Below are 15,917 nucleotides of genomic sequence, written 5' to 3'. Positions count from 1 at the left end.
CATTTCATTTTGGAATGTGATGTATTCAAAGACATGAGAAAGTTATGAGAGCATGTTAGCATAAGTTTCTTGGCATTGTCTTTTTAGCGAGGGGATTGTTGGAAGGTTGGGTCAACTCATCATCAATTTGAATCGGAAAAAGATTAAATTACAAAGAGCGAAAAACAGGAAACTAATGGTCTCATAAGCTTATTTTAGTCTAGTAGACCTTAAAATATCGTTTCATTTCAATACATTACCTTTTTTATATAATTAAATAATTAATCAATTATATAAATATTTAATATAAAAAAAATAAAAATTATTTAGGCAGGAACATCCGCTGTGGCACTTGTTATGTTCTACAATATTGAATCGCTGATTGGAATTTGAAAACCGATGTATAAAGCTTGGAGCCTCGATTTTTGCTCAGTTACAGAGCAACGATTTTCCGATACGTTAAAAAGGGAATTAAGACAAAAGCCACGCTAACCATAAAATCCAATGTCTGAGAAACAAAACAGCAAAATCCTTGACACGTCTACTCTGGAAGGAGAACTCGAATTTTTAAATGTTGTTTATTGAATGGCGTGAATAATCCTAGACACGCATCCATTTCTCGTCATATAAGGCTCGATTAGCCCTTTCCCCAACGCCCAGGGGCGGACGTTTTCATTTCTCTGATAAAATTGCCAAAGGAAAAAACGATAACAATGCCTAATTTTCGTTACAGCAGATTCAAGCCAATCTATACCAGAGCTCCTATCTTGCAAAGGCTGAAACCCAATAATGGGTTTCAATCCGCAATCACGCCGGACACAAATCCCTTTGGTGTTGAATATATTTTTCATAATAGAGGACAAGCAATATATAACAACGTAGGTAGTCTATTGCATTCTTCGCAAGCTTTCTTAAATCCGAATTCAAATGGTATTGGAATCGTGGAACATGGCAGGGGATTCAGTACACAGGCAGGAGCGGAAGAACCCAGAGACAGTTTAGAATATGATGTAGTGATAGTGGGTGCAGGACCAGCTGGGTTATCTGCAGCTATCAAGTTCAAGCAACTCTGTCGAGAGAAAAATAGAGACCTCTCTGTCTGTGTAGTGGAAAAAGGAGCTGAAGTCGGTAAGTTTAGCCTCTGTTGTACATTCATGTTCTTGTATTCATTTCTATATTTACGTATTATCTGCAATGCATCATTTATCATCACGCAAATTTGGCTTGGAAACATAGAATCATGATATGCAAACCCATTTATGCGTCAGAAAAATATTGGACTAGTCCGACCTTAAAACGCTATAGTGCAAATTACTTATAAGGGTTTACAAGATAGCACAAGGCCGATGGAGATAAGGAGAATCGATTAGTATGTAGAGGATGAGTAGGTCTCATTTACACACAATCTGCGCGCCCTTTTCATCTCTAAATTGCACGTTTCTTGTTTTGCATTATATCAAATTTATTTGAGGCACACATCTCCGCTTTACCACTGATAATTTGGTAAGCTGGTATCAGATAGCGCTCCATGAAGGAACTACCTTCTGACTGGATAACTAATCGGGCCCTATTATTGAAGGCACTTCATATTTGTCGCTTTAACTTTAGCATAGCGTGAATTCCTAGGATTGTTGCACTCTGTGAGGAGAAAACTTGGTTCCATAAATCCAAACATGATTCTTAGTTCTCTCCCATTTAATCATAATTGGTGATCATGTGCGATACTTGCAATATCTCTACTGATTATTATTGCATCAAAAGAAGCAGGGTGCATTCTGCTCAGTGTGAGGAGACCTGTAATTTCTGTGCGTGCGCTGACATGATCCATGGTTTAATTCAGCCCATTATAATATTTAAAAATAAAAATAGCAGCTCAGTAATATGTGTAACATCCCTGTTTATAAATAAAAATATAAAAAGTTCTTCATAATGTAAAAAACTAAATATCAAAATGGAATACCAAGCATTAATTTCGCTCTCTCTATCTATATAGACACATAGGGTTTAGTTCTTATCAGGTCTTAGATTCAAATCCCTCCCATAGGGAGGAGTTGAGGGTGGGAGCCAACTGTGGGGATAAAAACTGGCCCAGGGGGCATCCAGAGTTGACCAAGGCTGGCATAATTCTGGTGACAGCATCGTGGTGACAGCATCGTGCAATTAGACAGATCGTTCTTCCATCCAACATTAGGGTTGGCCTCTGCCTAGTTGAAAATAAAAATAAAAATACAAACACACACCCCCACTGTAGATACATTCATCTTAACTTGGGATCTTTTAAGCATCTAGCGATTGGTGTCTCAATTTCCTTTTGATCCCTCTTGGTGCTTAATAGATGTGGAATTGATATGCATCTCAATGCCCTTTTGATCCTTCTCAGTGCTTTGCTTAATAGATATGAGTTATAATAGATCTATTATGCTTTTATATGCCACATGATGCAGCCGAGGAGTCCTTTCATGCAAATTAGGCCCTTGATTCTATTTTGAACATCTGATGCTATTGATTCATCATATAGGGTCTCGATTAAAGGTTTGAAATTATATTTTATTTATCCCAACGTGTCTCACATTAAATTAACGATTAGCGAGTTTGTTGCTTTGCTTATTAGCATGGTCTTCCGTTTAACATGCAGGTCTGTATATATATCAGAAGTCTACACTCAAATGAAAGACATAAAGATTGATAAGTTTATGCAGAAAGGAAATACTGTCATTCTCTGTTACCACAAACCTGATCAGTAGACCGTTTCTTTCCTCTTCCCCTACGCATTTTCGTTCCTGTCTTGACAATGCATTCTTACATAACTATTATATTACACCTTCTTTGCTCCTCTAGAACCTTCTAGCACTGTTTTTCGTTTCATCCCTGTTCCTGTTCTGTTTTCTATTTCTTGTTTCTGACAACATAGCGGCTATTAACCTTTTCTCAATAGTAGGTTATAGATTCGGATTGCTCTTCATAAGCTTGTCAATCTTTATTCTAATTAGAGGGTTTGAATTATAATTCAAGACACTTGTCAAGAATTTACAACTCTAACTGTCAAATTTATTGGAAATTGACTTGGCCTTGTGATTAAACTTGAGATATTGATGATCATACAGGTGACCCGTCCAACACAAGATATGCTGATGTAGAATTCTGATCTTATCCCAAATCAAGCAGATTGTTTATGTGATCAACTTGCGAGGTTCTTGATTCATTCTTAGGGGAAAACAGCTAGTTTATATTTTCTTCTCTTTATTCTTTTTTTTTTCAAACACCCTCCAAGAAGTTTCTTCCCGGAGAAGTGCTTAGTGCTTGCATGTTTTGAGTATTTTAAGTGGAGGTATATAACTAATTTAGCTACCTGCGCTATCGACTCATGTCTATTATATTGATGTCAAGCATCTTCTGTCAGTTTCAGTCAGCATGCCTTTTTTCCAAAGAAAACCTCAGAGTCCCCTCTTCCACAGAATATCCAGGTGGAGGGCTGCTCAACTGCTAGCCAGAATAGCGGATGGTAACCTTGAGGAAGTCAACCAGATTTGAGCTTGTGACCTGCAGTGTTGAAAATATCGGTATCGGCAAAATATCGGCGAGGGTCCAGAAAACATCTTCTTGGCAATATCGGCGAAAATATCGGCAAATATGGGCAAGCATAAAAAATATTTTTTTTTCAAAATTTTAAACATAGCCGATATTTTGCCAATATTTTCAAAATATTGCGATATTTTGAAAATATCATGATATTTTCAAAACAGAAAAGATCGCGATATTTTCTTGGCGATATATCGTCCGAAAATATCGTGATATTTTCGAATATCGCCGATACTATCAACAGTGGTGACCTATGGCGTTGTTAATGCACACAGAGAAGACAAACAGATCAGTGTGATAACTCTTTGCAATCTAACCCTGTCACCACTACATGCCTCTCCATTTGGGTTGGTGCTTTTCCAGCTGCAGGGATATCCCTAAAGGTTTTGTATGCTATCTTTCTATTTAGAAAATTTGCTTGTAAATTAAACTAGATCAGCACACTCAAGCTGCCCTCAAAGTGCCTAAAAGCATTTGAAAACATATATTATAATTAAACTGTAAATTAAATAGCAGAGAGTTGGTATTAGTTTCCTAATTAAATATTTCAGCAGCAAGAAGATGAAACAACAGAAAAGAATATGTGCCCCGAGTGAAAGAACAATTCAAAGCAAGTGCATGAGAATGACAACAAAATCCATGCAGAACAATTGCTTTCAGTGAACAACCACAAAATTCAAAGAACTAGGAAAAGGCATAGTCGAATTCATATGATATGTTAACGAAGAGGCAGGGATTAACCATAGACAACAACAAATCAGGGGCTGTCCCATCAACCTCTGGCAATTAGTAGTGGAGAATGCTGTCACGTCTGGAATGAATGAGGAATGGTGGTGTAGAGCACCTGTAACCTGTCAAAATAATCCAACCTCGAGAATAACAACTCCCTGGTCTTTTTAATTGATAACAAGAGGATAAACTGGTAGTATATGTCTTTGTATGGTGTACCCAGCTTGCATGTGATATTCCCACTGTAAATGCCAGAAAACCACCTTCTAGCAAAAATAGGTTGGCTCTAGGTACACCTCTGCTCAAAATATCTCACTAAGCCATTGCTGCTACAGGAATTTAACTGTCTTTTAATAGCTAATCTGTATGCATAAATAAAACTCAGGAACAATAGCCTCCATTACGGTGGTCTGCCTCCAATAGTATTGCTGTTTTTTAAATTATACCATCCTAGCTTGCTGGAAATAGTTTAGGAGACCGTTCCCACTCTATGCATACTGCTGTTTGCAAATAGTAATAACAGGGACAGGCTGACAGCTCCTCATTAGAGGGAATCCCTAGCTCAAAGCATTGCTATCTTTCTTTAATTAATTAACTAAGAATAGCACAGCTGTATCCATGCATTACATTCATAATTAGCAAGCTGAAATAGCCTCAGAGTGCATGCTTCCCAAAATATTATTGTCTTTGATGATAATTAACTAGCTCATGCATAAAGACCAGGTTCCATCGAATTATTTTAAAAAAGGAGGTTGTATACAAGCTAAGCTAAGCCAAGAGGGGGTGAAGGATAGTTATTCTTCAAAATATCATTGTGAAAGGCATGGTATCGAGGCTTATTGTTGCATGCATCAATGTTATAAGTACAGGGCTGGTCATTGTTAGTTTTTGTAGCATGGAGGTGTTCTAGTCTTGAAACTTTGTGGAGAGGCTAAAACACATGAGATCTCCATAACTTAGAAATTCCACCTAGAAGTGTCTCAATTAGATTGTTAGCCTATTTTTAAATATTTCTTAAGTCTAAACTTAAGAAATCTGGTTAATTAATCAGTATTAATTGAGATAATGTGTGAATCATGTAGAAACTCACACGGATCGACTGGGAAATAGGGTCCTTGATTAAGTTTTAATCTTGGCCGTTTGAGGTCCAACAGAGGATTATAAGAAGAGGTTGATGGGTAGATGGAGAATGCACCAGTGCAGACACTCAGTGATCTAGGCAAATCGATTTTCCAGTAGCAAAGTGATTCAGCAGGAGGATTCGAGCCAGAGATCAAGTAGCAGGTGGCAGAGGAGTGAAGCAGTTTTCCGTTGGAGGTTCTCAGAGCTAGAAGACTCAAATTGAGGAAGTGCGAGTTTGCCCAGAGGGACTGCGTAGGCAGCAACAACGAAGCAGTTTGATCTAGTTGGAGGAGTAGTTGATTCAGTAGCTGGTGGTCGAGATTTTGATCAGGAGGACCAGTGAATCAGTTTTATAGCTAGAGAGAAGTAGAGCTGTAGATTTCAGAAGTTTTTAGAGGCTGCAGTAGCAAGGCCTGCACAAGCACTGTGTAGAGGTTGACGCAGAAGGTAGTACGAATTCCTGAGGGGCTAGGTTCAGGAGCTGAAATCAACTATGGGGTGAGGAAAAATCCTCAGAATAATTTTGCCAGTGATTCTCTTTGGATTGCCAGTTTGGCATCCAAAGTATTGTACTCAGATTCGCTGCTGAAGAATAGTAATAAAACCCTCATCTGCTGCACCAGTTTTCCCAAGTTGGGTTTTTCTAGGGACAATTGTCCAAAAATAACGATGTCAAAATTCTTGTGCGTGTGCTAGAATTTCTCTGTTTCAATATTTTGTTTTCTACAATGTTTTATGGTGAAAATTGTAGTTGTGATTTTATTCATTGTTTGCTGTAGCAAATAAATTGCATAATTGAATTTACAATTAGGAGAATAATTTCTAGTTGTTGCAATAGATGAAATTTTCACAGTCATTGAACTGGCAGACCACCCAGGCTGGGAGCTAGTCAGAATTGGGCCGAAATTGGTAAAAAAACCAGTGAACAAAAACCACATAAAATATTCAAATTTTAAAGAAACACACACACACACACATATGCATTCATGTGCATCCATATAAATCCAAACCATTTATACACAAATAAGCAAAAAGTTCTTATTTATATGACATGTAAGGGTGTACATAACCAAAATAGCAATGAGTGCAATCCATCTCCGAACTGAAAATACATCAACAAACAGGTCCTAGATGGCCTCTAACATCCAAAAAAAATATGCTACAACAAATACCTACCTATCATCAAAATCTTTGCCTATATTGGGTTGTTCGTCATCAATATCACCCTCTAAGTATTAAAATAAGATATAAAAAATTTAGCATGTAAAGTCAAGATTTTGTTTGAGAGATGGGTACATTTTTAGTAGGAACATGATAGAGGAGTTCAACAATCAATGCCACTAACATCAAGGTACATAAAGGATGTTGAAGAATGTAACTAGGTTCGGTCTTCATAATTGTATAATGCAATATATTTGTCAAAAGATTTTATTATTATTTTTAAATTGACTTATTAAAGCATGAATTTCATGCTTGGGTCAATGGTCATAGGTCAAGCCTCCATTGTAGGCTTTTAGGATTTTTATTTAAGTCAAAGTCAAATCTACTTTGTCATGTCAAAAGCCTCCTCCATCAAGTCACCTTGCAAAGTTGGCCTCCAAACTAATCCTCCACAAGTCAGCTTCACAAATTGCTCAAGTCGGCTTATTTTACAGGTAGAAACAACTATAAATACCCCTGTGCACTCGACCAAACAAAGAGCAAAAGATGCAATTCGGACATATCACAAAGATAGCGAAACAAAAGGTTGAAGTTCTAGATAATTGTAGGGCTGAGGCATTAACTACTATAGGACCGAAATATGTATCTATCACAGGACCGAAGTAAGATGCTATTACAAGAGTTCGGATAACATTTACAGAGAATATTATAAGGGCTATCCACAGAACAATAAAGCAACGAAGTAATTACAAGAGGTGACTACAAGACAAGAACTTCCATTTATTACAGAACCGAGATTCCTTAAAGAAGCTACATGACTGAGATTCCTTGGAGAAGCCACAAGAACGAAACTGAGTATAGCTACAGAATTGAGATTCCAAATTACAGATTTGACAGTTGATATAACTACTAGACCGAGGACTTATGTATGGCTACAGGAATCATGTGTGACAAGACTTTTGTATGAATACAGGACCGAGGTTTCAGGATTAAGTCTTTATATAACTACAAAGTTAAGATAGCTACTACTACAGGACTGAAGTATAGAAGCCGAGATGAACTACTTATGGTTATCATATGAAGAAATGAACCAACAAGTGTATGCAAGGATGACTTGATGGATGGAAGGTTCTTGGTCTAGGTGTCAAGAGTCTTGGTTGTCTCATTGTGATATGAATCTACTGAAGGAAGAGTTCTTGACTGGGTTTTCCCCTACCTAGGGGTTTGGCCCTGGCTGTGTGCCTACAACTTGTGTTCCCTCTCATAGTGATCTTCATAAAATAATGTCATAATAGAAAAGAGATCAAGTGAAATACATGATGCCCTAGATTTCTCAACAGAGCGGTTGGTGCTCTTGATTAAATGCTAGTTCCATACCCTCATACATGACAAAATCTAGTGGAAACATTGCAATCCGCCAATCTTGAAATCCTAAAAAACTGTTAAGTTTGTTGGATTTTGAGTGTGATCTAAAATTTTACTTTCTCCATATGAAATCCAATAAGTTTGGAACCACTCTTAAACATCCTGGGTCAATTAATGGTAATGTTAAAAACTTAAGTAAAAGGATGAAAATGAAAGATAAATGAGAATGTCACTTTTGCATAACATTAGTAGGGAAATATGGTCAAATACTAGGCTTCCCCATTCATAAATCGTTGCTTTTTTTTTAATTGCGTTCAAAGGGTCCTTGGTAGCATTGTACAAAATAGGCCAGTTCAACACCTAATCGGACGGTTTAGTGAAAAATGCCGAAAACGGCCTGGTTCACCCGTCCCAACTGTTTTTCCCTCCAACTGGTCAGACCAACAGGTCCTGATAACATTGCTCAGTAACTGGGTGATGGGTAATAGGTGTTGGAAATGTAACTAGTTTCAGTCTTCATAATTGCTATTGTACTCATTTCAATATGTATATCTTATGTAACAAACAAAATAAGAAAGAAAAACTATTATTTTAAAGCATGGGTTTCATGCTTTTTATTGATGGTCTTCTAGGTAAGAGCATGTTCTTCATGCTTCTAGGGTTTGTCAGGTCATAAGATTTATTGTTATGAGTCAATAGAGTCGACATCATGATTATACGACTCTTCTAGGCAAGATATACCTTGTAAAAGAATTTATTTTGAGTCTGGAAAGTCCTAGAAACCTCCAAAGTACAAGTTGGCACTAGCAGCTACAAGTCGGCCTAAAGGAGGAAATTCAACCCCTTGGAACAACTATAAATAGAAGTAGTTTCAACCTCATTTGACACATTCGGTCACACAAGTTCAATCTCTCAATAAGAAGTTCGATCTGAAGCTAGAAAAAGCAAGAAAAGAAGAGCGAAGGTCGAGAAGGCAAGGGGAATCCAAGAAGAAGGAAAGTTTGTTTTTGGGCTCTATATCTCTCACATGTTCGAAAACTAGGGTTCATTCAGCTTCAAAGAAGGCTGAAATTGTAGGTCTGAATTGCAGGAGATCAAGTTGCAGGATCAAGCTGCTGGAAGAGCGAGTATTCTGATTTGACTTCGTTGACCTTGGAAGACATTATCTTGCTCAAAGGATAATTTCTCGAGGAATTGTCTTGTGCCAGAATTAGGGTTTCTACAACAGCTACAAGATCGAAGTTGCAATATCGAAGCTGGAGGTTGAAGTTGTAGCTGGAAGCTGACTAATGCAGGATTGAGCTTTCTTGGAAGGAGGGTTGACTTGGTACTTGGAGGAGGACATGGTCTAGGGTTTGGGTTTTTGTTTGTCTCATTTGAAGCAGATTCTATAAGAAGAGAAGAGATTTTCTTGGGTTTTCCCCTAGCTTGGAGCCTAATTTTTGTGTCCACTTCCTTTACTATTTTTCTCTTGATAATTATTTGATGAAGAAGAACTAATAAAGAAAACACAAGAAGATAAATAAAGTTCACAAGCAATTATTAAGGATAAGGAAAATATGAATTAATAGCTGCCATATTGCATTTTCCAACATGGTATCAGAGCTAAGGTGAACAAGAGAAGGCAACTGAAAGGATCATCTTGTGGACACAAAGAAGGGTTTGCTAAGGGGAATCACTTGCAGAAGAATCAAACTCTTATTGAAGAAAGAAGACTGCATCAAGGAAAGGCTTGAAAGAGGAAAATTGCAAGAAGGTTGTTGGTCTCTCTTGGAAGGAGATCTATTTAAAGGCTTATTGGAAGACATTTTTGAAGGAAGCATCAAAGGATCTTGGTATCATTCATCACTCTTGGAAGTTGTTGTTGAAGGAATCCTAGAAAACATCTTTCAAGGACATCATTGAAGTCTCTTTGAAGATCTTGAAAGCATCAAGATAGTTGGAGACATCATCAAAGAAGAGAAGACTCTTGATTGACAAGTAACTACCATATTGTTATGTTATGTCTGAATCTACAGGTCATATGGGTTCTTTCTGCAAGGAAAGCAATAAGCTCGTTGGCTCAACAAATTTCCTAGCATGGAAGAAAAGGATTGATCTAGCACTTACAGAACATGAAGTAATGGAATATGTCCTCGGTGAAGTTGTTGAACCTAGAAAAGACAAGACTCAAGAGTTAGAAAAATACAAGAAAGGAGAAGTGAGGGCACAAAGGATCATTGTTGAATCCATTAAGGATCATCTTGTTCCCTTTGTTGCTGATTTGAAGACTTCTAAGGCTATGTATGATAAGCTAGTAAAGTTGTACTCTATAAGTACATCAGGTCAAAATATTTCCTTGAGAAACCAACTATATAGAATAAGGAAATCAAAGGATGAAGACATGGCCTCCTATCTAATGAATATTTCACAAATAAGAGATCAGTTGCATGGGCTTGGGGAGACAATTTCTGACTCTGAAATGACCATCTGTGTACTGAATGCTTTGCCACTAGAATGGAGCAGTTTTGCAACTAGCATCTACTCTAAGAAAGATACTACTCCTTTTGATGAGTTGTGGGCTCAATGCATCTTGGAAGAGACTAGGATCAAGGCAAAGGATGACATTGAATCAAATGAACAATCTCAAGCCTTTATTGCAAGAACCAAGAAGCTAAAGAAGGGAAAGTTTGGAAAGTCCAAGAAGAAGCCAAATATGTCCAAGGTTCAATGCTTTGGATGTAATGAATACAAACACCTTAAAAGGGACTGTCCAAACAAGCAAAACAACAAAAGAAAGGAAAGCAATGAATCTCACATAGCAGAAGAGAAGGGAGAACCTGAGAAGAAGCTGAAGAGAGAAGATATCAAAGATCTTTGCTGTTGAAGAAGGCATCCTCTCTAGTAGGTTCTTTATGAAGTTTGTATTTCCTGAATAACATGCATTATTGTTTACTCTAGAAGAGTTTTGTTTTTATAAAAGCACGACATCATAGATAGAAGCATGTGATAGTAGCTTATTTAGGGCATACTTGATTGAGTTTCTTTAATAAGGATCGTCTAGTCTTTCAAAATTGAGAAGATTGGGACCATTTTGCATATTACTGTTCATCCAAGCATTATCTAACATTATGTCAGAGGTAGTCATTTTGCTAAGATGGATCATCAAGATCCTATAAGAACCATCATTTTGGAAGGTTAAGCATTATGACAAGGTTAGTATATATTCCATATAGTGTGGAAACAATACTCTTGAAGGATGAAAGAATCCAGTTGGTCAAATTGAAGGCTCATTTAAGGTCAAATAACTAGATGATTGTATGAAAGCATAGGAATGCATATTTGAAGTAACTCTTCTCTTGGGTAGGATTCATATGTACAGAATCTTGTAAAAGAAGTTGGTCATAAAATATGCTTAGTATGGTTATATGATGCTTAAAAGAAGAATTTGACTTACTCTAGAATGAATAAAGGATCAAGACTTTCTCACTAGATTATATAGAATAGTGATCAACATCTAGTATAGTCTCCAGAACAAAATTATAACTTGGTAATCAAGTTCGATCCTTGGGCACTCTGATGCATGAAGGAAGATTCTTGTGGAGATGGACCATGAGGATGTTGATGTTTTGATGAGAAAGCCATCACGATGAGGTAAGTCTAATATTTTTGTTATTGGTTATATGGTTAACATATTGTTTTGCTACCTGGAAGGATATTGCAGGAATATATGATGAATGTTGAGGCAAGCTCAACATATGATTTTGGCAATTATGAAGTCAAGATGTTTTCATCTTGGGATTAAAAGGTAGCAGTGCGAGAAGATAACCTGAAGTTCAAGCTCATACAAAGGAGATCACTTTCATGAGGAAGCTATGATTAGCTTGAAGTTTGGTAAGGCTCAATATAATGCCTTCATTGATGATGACAAGATGAAAGTGATGTGCAAGATTGATGACCTGAACCCTGTCACAAGATTGAAGGAAGAAGATGGCTCCATGATACCCAGGAAGGAAGAAAGCTCGACATAATGAGATGCGAAGGAAAGAGGGAGCCATGCAACTATCTCCATAAAGAAAAGGTGGTTGATACTCTTATGGAAACAAGCTAGAGAGCTTGTGGCTCTGAATTCTGAAATTGGAAGGAAGTCAGGAATCTCCTCTAGATTTGAGAGGGAGTGAAGGAGTCTCCTTGAATAGGAGCAAGGATCTATTCCCTAAATCAAGAGGGAATGGGGATATCCTCTTTGGTTGAGAGGGAGTGATGATGAACATCACATGTGCATTCTCTTCTTCATGTGTCATGCACTTGACATGATTAACAACCTTAAGTCTAAGTGAAGGCCATGAAGAAAGAATGGTGGAGGATTGGATAAGCATCTGTGGTTTCCTTGAGGATAGACAATCCAAGAAAGGAAAGGTACCAACACTCTTTGAGGATAAGACAAGTATCCAAGATAAGAGTGGTCGAAGAGGACCGATATTCTTTGAGGATTAAGGGATAAAAATCCAAGATAAGAATAGTCCTAAAAGGACATACCTAGTGAACATCTGGATGGGGTATGTGCCTTAGAGGTAGTGCAGTATCTCACGTAAAGCCTCCCAACATAATGCTCTCAAATGAAGTTGAGCTTGTCTAGTTAGGCCTCAAAGACAATTTTGGTTATAATGTTGATGCTTACAGTTGGCTTGTGAATCCGACTCTTGTTATGAGAAATCTTTAATTTGAGAATGATGTTGTATTAAGTGTACAATTATGAATACCTCCCTAGTTAAGAGGGAGTGTTGGAAATGTAACTAGTTTCGGTCTTCATAATTGTTATTGTACTCATTTCAATATGTATATCTTATGTAACAAACAAAAGAAGAAAGAAAAACTATTATTTTAAAGCATGGGTTTCATGCTTCTTATTGATGGTCTTATAGGTAAAAGCATGTTCTTCATGCTTCTAGGGTTTATTAGGTCATAGGATTTATTTTCATGATTCAAGAGAGTCAACATCATGAATATAAGACCCTTTTGGGCAAGATATACCTTGTAAAATAATTTATTTTGAGTCTAGAAAGTCTTGGAAACCTCCAAAGTACAATTCGGCCACGACAACTACAAGTCGGCCTAAAGGAGGAAATTCGACCCCTTGGAAAGGCGATAAATAGAAGTAGTTTTGACCTCATTTGACAAATTCACTCACACAAGTTTGATCTCTCAATAAGAGGTTCGATTTGAAGCTGAAAAAAACAAGGAAAGAAAAGGGAAGATCTAGAAGGCAAGGAGAATCCAAGGAGGAAAGTTTGTTTTTGGGCTCTATGTTTCTCACATGTACGAAAACTGGGGTTTTGGTAGCTTCAAAGAAGGCCGAAATTGCAGGAGATCAAATTGTAGGATCAAGCTGCTGGAAGAGCGAGGATTCTGATTTGACTTTGTTGACCTTGGAAGACATTATATTGCTCAAAGGAGATTCTCTTGAGGAATTGTCTTGTGCGAAAATTAGGGTTTCTGTAACAACTACAAGATTAAAGTTGCGGTATCAAAGCTAAGGGTCGAAGTTGTAGCTGGAAGTTGGTTGATGCAGGATTGAGCTTTCTTGGAAGGAGGGCTGACTTGGTACTTGGAGGAGGACTTGGTCTAGGGTTTGGGCTTTGTTTATCTCATTTGAAGCATATTCTATAAGAAGAGGAGATTTTTCGGTTTTCCCCTTGGAGGGGTTTTGCCCTGGCTTGGAGCCTAATTTCTGTGTCCACTATCTTTACTATTTTGCTCTTGATAATTGTTTGATGAAGAACTAATAAAGAAAACACAAGAAGATAAATAAAGTTCACAAGCAATTATTAAGGATAAAGAAAATTTGAATTAATAGCTGCCATATTGCATTTTCCAACAGTAAGTGGGGTAGTGCTCACGCTAGGATTTTTCTCACACTAATTATGTCTTGACCATCTTTTGCATTTTAACTTTTCTTTTTCTTTTGTTGTGGTCATCTTATGCTTTTCTATTCTTATAGCCGCATCAACCTTCAGGGCAAAGTTATCCAACCCTACTCAAGGATGTGGATGTGTTTTTGAATTTTGGGTGGTTGCGGGAGGTACTCGCCAGCTACAATAGCCTTCAAGATAACAAAGAGCAAAATTCAAATTCGAATACAACTCTGCCTACGAAAAGGAAGAAAATTAAATTTGAAATTTAAATTTCTAAAGTCGGCTCCAGTTAAAGGTTGTGTTTTTTCAAAGGGTCAAGTCGGCTCCATTATAGGCCTGCTCCAATCAATATAAATATACCCAATCGTGGGCATTCTGGACAAGGAAATTTCGGTGATCCATCTTAGACATATCTGGAGCAGTCCAAGCCAAGTAAAAGGAGAATTATCTATTCCTGACTTGAAGTAGAGTTTGAGATTTGTTGAACATATTTTGAGTGTAGGTATTTACAGGGTAAGTTCCTTAGATAGAACACCAAAGGACACTGCTCTCAAACAGATCACAGATCAGCACACCAGTATTCTTGATGTGGTTAAAACCCTCAAAGAGGGAAACAGTCCACGGCCTGAGCCAACGCGACCACTTCAGGCAATTAATTAATGTAAAAGAAAGAAAATTTACATAGGCTTCTCTCATGAACTGTCACCCAACAAATGACCCTCCATGCTCTTTAAATAGAGATCGTGGACCAATTAGGTGTTAAGTCATGGACCAAGTGTCGGTAATACCGAAGAGAGAATGAACCGTCGGATCAATTCATGTCTAGAACATATTGTGACTGTCGGATTGTAAGTTACAAAAAGTACATACTAAAGAAACACACTTTACCTAACTATACACTAGACCAAGTTATACTTAATTATTTCATGTGTGTCGGAATATCCTAACATCCACCCTTAAGAACAACTTGGGATAGGATTGAAGGATGTACAAAGATGACACAATAGGAGAAGGAAGGAGGCGTTAGAGCCTATCCCCCCTTAGTGACAACTTCCTGAACTCCAACCATAAATCAAAGTTTAGTAAACTTCGCCTCTGTGAGAGCCTTTGTAAAGATGTCTGCAACTTGATCATCGGTTGAACAATATTACACTTCAAGATCATGGTCATGAATGAGCTTTCTAATGAGGTGCATGTGTAGTTCAATGTGTTTGCTGCGCTGATGTTGGACTGGATCTTTGCATAGTTGAATGGCACTTTGATTATCACACCAAAGTGTAGGCGGATGCTGCTGTTGAAAACCAAACTCTGATGAGATGTATCGAAGCCACATGGCTTCCTTATTAGCTTCAATGACACCACGATACTCTGTTTCTATTGAAGAAAGAGAAATGGTACTTTGTTTCTTGCAAGCCCATGTAATAGGTCCAGAACCAAGAGTAAAGACAACCTGCAGTAGACTTTTGATCACCAGGGTCACCAACCCAATTAGAACCAGTGAAACCAACCAATAGAGGAGATGCTTCTGCACTGTAATGAATCCCAAACTGAACTATACCTCGAACATAACGAAGTATTCTTTTAGCTGCTTTCCAATGACTTTCATGTGGGTTTTGCATAAACCGAGCAACAAGGCCAACAACAAAGGAAAGGTTAGGACGAGTATGGGTCTGATACTAAAGTTTCCAACAAGCTGACAGTATAAGGTAGCATCAACTTCAGGGGAAGTACAAGTGATTGAAAGTTTGGCTCCAGACTAAAAGGGAGAAGGGGCTGGCTTACAGTCTTCCATGTGAAAGTGGCGTAGAAGATCACAGATATACTTGGACTGGGAAAGGGAAATACCTTCTTTGGATTGCAAGACTTGAAGACCAAGAAAATAATGCAAGTGTCCTAAGTCTGTCATTTCAAACTGCTTTTTAAGGCTAGACTTCACATGGTTTATAAGGTTGGGATCACTACCAGTAAGGATAAGATCATCAACATAAAGAACAAGAATGATAAGGAACTTGCCCACTTTCTTGGTGTAGACAGTATTGTCAGAATGACACCTAGAAAAGCTAGTATCTAAAAGAAAGCTATCCATTT

The 15,917-nt window shown here is 37.7% G+C and overlaps 1 protein-coding gene across 2 annotated transcripts in view; it reads left to right on the top strand.

Annotated features, from left to right (window-relative positions):
- Nucleotides 1-344: 344 nt before the first annotated feature.
- Nucleotides 345-15,917, top strand: part of ETFQO (electron-transfer flavoprotein:ubiquinone oxidoreductase) — a 428,724-nt gene continuing 413,151 nt past the window's right edge. The window contains exon 1 of one of the 2 annotated variants that reach the window (XM_089421080.1): nt 345-1,107. In XM_089421080.1, the coding sequence (XP_089277206.1) occupies nt 693-1,107 (415 nt within the window). In that variant the 5' untranslated portion in view covers nt 345-692. The remainder of the gene's footprint in view (nt 1,108-15,917) is intronic. The other variant, XM_089421077.1, reaches the window with a different exon arrangement.

The sequence above is a fragment of the Pinus tabuliformis genome, chromosome 6, assembly GCF_031772625.1.
Source record: "Pinus tabuliformis cultivar Carrire ecotype Pingquan chromosome 6, CPIR1, whole genome shotgun sequence".
NCBI classification, from domain to species: domain Eukaryota; kingdom Viridiplantae; phylum Streptophyta; class Pinopsida; order Pinales; family Pinaceae; genus Pinus; species Pinus tabuliformis.
Note: the sequence above shows the minus strand (reverse complement) of the source record. Positions and strands in the feature narration are given on the sequence as shown.